The sequence below is a fragment of the Cucurbita pepo genome, chromosome LG03 (genome assembly GCF_002806865.2).
Source record: "Cucurbita pepo subsp. pepo cultivar mu-cu-16 chromosome LG03, ASM280686v2, whole genome shotgun sequence".
Taxonomy (NCBI): Eukaryota; Viridiplantae; Streptophyta; class Magnoliopsida; order Cucurbitales; family Cucurbitaceae; genus Cucurbita; species Cucurbita pepo.
The window spans coordinates 2276545-2281954 of NC_036640.1; the positions used below are offsets into that span (position 1 = coordinate 2276545).

The 5410-nt window shown below is 29.4% G+C and overlaps 2 protein-coding genes and 1 non-coding gene across 3 annotated transcripts in view; 2 read left to right on the plus strand and 1 right to left on the minus strand.

Moving 5' to 3' along the window:
* LOC111791339 overlaps positions 1 to 1457 on the minus strand; it is a 3529-nt gene extending 2072 nt beyond the window's left edge. Inside the window, exons 1-2 of the mRNA XM_023672630.1 lie at positions 1235 to 1457; positions 639 to 1154 (exon numbers count right to left, since the gene is read on the minus strand). Coding sequence (XP_023528398.1) covers positions 639 to 1154; positions 1235 to 1415 — 697 coding nt within the window. The 5' untranslated portion in view covers positions 1416 to 1457. The remainder of the gene's footprint in view (positions 1 to 638; positions 1155 to 1234) is intronic.
* Positions 1458 to 3014: 1557 nt separating this feature from the next.
* On the plus strand, positions 3015 to 3088 carry TRNAI-UAU. The gene has a single exon. It is a non-coding gene; the product is annotated as a tRNA-Ile (tRNA).
* Positions 3089 to 4590: 1502 nt separating this feature from the next.
* Positions 4591 to 5410, plus strand: part of LOC111791775 (pleiotropic drug resistance protein 3-like) — a gene marked incomplete at its 5' end in the record, with an annotated part of 9695 nt that continues 8875 nt past the window's right edge. Inside the window, 2 exon segments of the mRNA XM_023673246.1 lie at positions 4591 to 4673; positions 5009 to 5093. Coding sequence (XP_023529014.1) covers positions 4591 to 4673; positions 5009 to 5093 — 168 coding nt within the window.

A 5410-nucleotide genomic window follows, 5' to 3' on the forward strand; every position in this document is an offset into this window, starting at 1 on the left:
GTTAAAAAAAAAGTGATGTAATTTTATCCCAATAATTTAAAAGTTGTAGATTAAATAATTTTGTTCTCTTTCTGCTATAACTTAATCTCAATTAGTCCCTACATGTCTTATAGTTTCATCATTAGTATGATTTGCTAATCTAACCTTACATTAAATCCTAAATTACTGAAAAAAAAAACACTACATTACAAATTTAATTCCTAAAATTTGAAATTATACACTCCAAATTTAAAATAAATCCTTTCTTTTTTCTTTTCTCTTCTCTCTCTTTTTTCTATCTTTTTCCTCTCCTCTNTTTAACTTTAATTATATAAATTTAGTCTCTAATTAAACTTTTAATTTTTAAAATAAGTCCAGTTTTTTTTTTTTCTATCTAATAAACCTTTTAACTTTAATTATATAAAGTTAGTCTCTAATTAAACTTTTAATTTTTAAAAAAAATTAAAAGACAATAAATTAATTTATAGTATTTTTGAACTTTTTGAAAATTTGTTATAAATATCTAAACTAAATATAAATTTTAATTTTCTAAGTGCTGAGAGTAAAATAAATTAATGAACTTATAATTTAGCCAAAAATATTAAAATTATAATATAATAATAGTAAAATTTAACTGTTTTGTTAGTGCGAGAACGTACCGGGATTTGCAGACGGCTGGTGGAAGATCCTGCTGTTGTTGCACGCATGGCGGTTAACGAAATGCCGCGGCCTACTCAACTCTTCGAGCACCGATACTGGACTAGGATCCTGCTGCTGTTCCCAAGCCATGAACTCAATCCTTTTTCCTTCACTGACCGGAGACGACATTCGGAAGCTCTCTGTCGAATCAAGCGCGTCGATGAACTCCTTCAGCGCCTTCAGATCCTGTTCGCATTTCTCCAAAGCTTCCATAACCTTCCTCTGCTTCTCCGCCGCTTCTGGAACGCTTTCCTCTACTTTGGAGCTTTCCAGTCCCATCAATCGCACGATCGGACCTCTCGCTCCTAAAAATCTCTCCACAGTCGTTGTAGAGATTGCGGATTCGGATCGTTCTTCGATCTTCGGCGAAACGGATGAGGAAATTAGGAGATTAGCGGCAGATTCTGGTTTTGGAGGTCGAGAAATTTTCGATTCGGAACTTGCATTGTCGAGAAATTCCTGATTACTGTTGTGTACTGAAACAGAGAGATTACGATGAAATTAGGTCAAATAAAAGAAATTAATGAAGATTACGACGGAGAAGAAGAGGCTTTACCGAATGTGATGGACTTATTGCGGCGGCTGTGGTTGTTGTTGTTGTTGGAGAGGAAATGGAGGAGGTTGGAGACACAGCCGAAGGATTTGGAACGGCGGCGGCTGAGGCTACGGCGGAGAAGGTCATCGGAAGAAATCTCAACTTGCGAGGACGATGATAAGAAGCTGTTCTGCCTCTTCATGGATCTCTGAGAGACTGAAGCGCTTTGAAACTGAAACTCTGATTTGCTGTCTTTGAAATTTAGACCTTCGGCGCCATCATATATGGAAATTCATCTTCTTTTTTTGGTATTTCTTTTAATTCCAAATTTTTGTGTTTATGTTTTTTAATTATCATTATTTAAACCCTAATTTGTGATTTTTTTTTTTTTATAGAATTTACTAAAAAAAAATATTATATTATTTATTTGCATAATAGTGAAAAAATACTATAAAATTCAAGGAAAAAATTAAAAATAATTTTTAGAGAGTATAATTAAAAAAAAATTTAAAATAATAATAATAATAATAAGTAATGAGTTATTTAGAAATATTTTAAATGAATTATTTGGATTAAAAAATAAGTTATTATTTGCATATTATTGTTTTTATTTTTTAAATAAAAATTAAATTGAGGGGTGTAGTATTTAAATGAATGAATTAATTCCGACAAGTAACATTATGGAAATGTTATGAAAATATTAAATTAGAGTAAATTAATGTTTACTTATATTGGAATGTGACATAAAGTTTGACCACCAACATAAAATAAAGCGGCTTTGGGTATGGTGGAAATTAATGATGATTGGCACGGGAACTCAATGACCTTAAACACACCCCCTCCCTTTCAACCACACCATTTAATGGTACATACAAAACCCACGCCCCAAAAACGTTCCAAAATGTCTTGGTCTGGTTGTAGAGGGAACGAACCCTTTCTTATAAAAGTGTGTAAATCTCTCTCTATACTCGTTTTAGAATCGTGAGGTTGATGGCGATACGTAATGGGCCGAAACGGACAATATCTACTATGATGGGCTTAGGCTATTACAAATGGTATCAGAACTAAACATTGGACGGTGTACTAGCAAGGATGTTGGGTTCCTAAGGAGGTGGATTGTGAGATCCTATCGGTTGGAGAGAGGAACAAAGGATTTCTTATAAAGGTATGGAAACCTCTCTCTATACGCGTTTTAGAACCGGGAGGTTGAGGCGATACTTAATGAGTCGAAACAGACAATATCTACTAGCGGTGGGCTTAGGTTGTTACAAATGGTATCAGAACTAAACACTGGGTAGTGTGTCAGCAAGGACGTTGGGTTCCTAAGGTGGTGGATTGTGAGATCCCACATCGGTTGGAGAGGGGAACAAATGTTTTCTTATAAGGGTCTGGAAACATCTCCCTAACAAACGCATTTTAAAATTGTGAGGCTGACGGCGATACGTAACATGTTAAAAGGGATAATATCTACTAATGGTGGGTTAGAGCTGTTATAAATAGTGTAAGAGCCAGACACCGAACGGTGTACCAGCTGAAACGCTCGACCGCAAAATAGGTGAATTATGAGATCCTACATCGATTGAAGAGGAAACGAAACATTTTTTTTTATACGGATTTGAAAATCTAATGCACTGGGATGCTATTTATGTTCACAATTATTTTCTTCGTACATTTATTTAAAAATAAAATCTTAGTATAATAAAAACAATTCATTAAAAAAGTACATATTAATGATCAAAAACACGTAGAAATTCATTAATTATAATTTAATTAAATTTTCCTCAATCACATACCAACAAACGGTCCCGTAGCTCAGTTGGTTAGAGCGTTGGTCTTATGAGCCGAAGGTCGCGGGTTCGAGCCCCGCCGGGACCATTATTTTACTTCCATTTGCTTTCCATGACAGGCCGCAATCATTTTTTTTTTTTCATAAATTGAACTAATAAATCACATTAACCTCTTATAAATAAATTAAATCCGTCAATCAATAATATTTAACTCATTTAAATTAACATATTGAATTCTTACATTTATTAAAATTTAAAAAAAAATTATTCATCGTCTTACATCTTTTTAAACTTTTTTTCTCGAGTAATTTTTTATTTTTATATTAATATAATACGCTAATGAAAGTAATTGAGTAATGATTAAATACGTTATTGACCTCTAAAATAAGCATCATGGTTCATGCTACAGCCATCAACGTCCACAATCATGCCATTTATTTTGCTCACTTAATTTTTTGTAATAATATTTCTTAAAAAAAATGAAAATAAATGGTAAAATATTGACATGAAATTAATTGCAAAATTATTTCATTGTAAGTTACATCAATTTCAGGGATAAAATTGGAAGAAAATTGCTCGAAGTTAAATTTGTTTCTAAAATATTGGACATGTCTTATATGCGTCATCTTATTGACACATTCAAATAAAACTCTTTTAATTATTAAAAAAAAAAAAAAAAAAATTCAAAGTTGACTTTTATTCTTATTTTTGTTGTTAAAAAAAATAATAAAACTGTAACTTTGACTTTTCCTCTAATTATTTCCAATTTTAAATGTCTATTTTAATATTTAAGATTTTAAAAATAACCATTTTAATCTCTAAATTTTAAATAATATTCCCATTTTATTCATATTTTTAATCACATTATCTATTAAATAGTTAATGACAAAATAAAAATATTTTTTATCTAAATTTTGAATATATGACTTTAAAAATAATTAAAATAATAAATAAAATAATTATGTTTATTTGATTTTTAAGTATATAATAATAATGGATCTGACAAAATGTTATATATAATGATTTGATTTGATTCAATAAAATATTTGTTTAATCCAATTTTTGCTTCATATCTTGACCCTTCATTATTTTATTTTATTTTTTATTTCTTAAACCTGGATTTATATATTATTTTATTGAGGAATCCAAATGAGACCTTTGTTGTAAATAAAATAATTAATTAATTAATTAAATTACAATTTTAACGGTTAAGATGTAATTAATAATATAAATTAATTTTCGTATCTATATACTTCAAAAATCATGCTCCCATACGTCAATTAATGCTAATTAAGAAATATCCAGTAACTTTAGGATTAAAACATCAGTATTTCAACATAATTCCACTGTTTCAATAATTCGATGACCCAACTTAAATCGAAAATAAAAGATTGGGTTGAATTGGGTTNTGTGAAATGATTATTGGATAATTTAAAATATTTTTCTAGAATTTCTTGATTTTTTTTATATTTTAATTTTGTGTTTTATTTTGTTNTTAACTCGAAATTATGGGTTTGATCTAAATGATTTTTCTAACCCAACTCGTGTACATGTTTATAAGTATCGATTAATCCTTAACATCGAAAGTTNATTATTAATTTTTGTGGTGGAAAATCCCGTGGAGCTAAAATTAATATAATTGAGGATGTTAGTGGTGTCATAAAGCCTGGAAGGTATTTCTTTTTTCTTTTTTTTCTTTTTCTTATTTATTTATTTATTTATTTTAATTTAAGGACTAATGGATAAATCATAAAAATAAGTAAAAAAAAAAAATTATTTAAGAGAGTTGTTAAAGAATAAATAATAAAAAAATGATTATGAAATTAAATAAATGTATATTTAATTATATCGTAAGTAAAAATGTGTATTTTAAAATTAATAATAAATTTGGATTTATTCGGTTCCACGTCATCTAATATATAAAATTTTTATTTATTTGAACCGGGTATCAATTAAGAGGAGTTAATGGGATTTTTAAACCATGGTTAAAGGAATGAGTTTGATTCAGGTTAACTCTGCTGCTTGGGCCCCCAGGGTGCGGTAAGACCACACTACTAAAAGCCCTGTCTGGAAATCTTCACAAATCTCTCAAGGTATTTTTTTATTTTAATTTTTTTAATGCAAAACTTTAATTCAACTTTTAATTTCATGAGATTGTTACAATTAAAATCTTAAATATTGCAAAATGTATAAATCACCTATGAATCAAACGTCGATAAGGAAATAAGGAAACATCGAGGTAGAAGACTTAGCCTTCTTCGGCACCCCAACTGACAAACTGGGGTCGGTTTTGTCATGCATGTGCTCAACCAACCCGAACCGATCAAAATTGTAATAATTGTATAGTTCATAGGTACTTAACATGGTTTTTTTTTTTTTTTTTTTTTTTTTTTTTTTTTTTTTTTTTTTT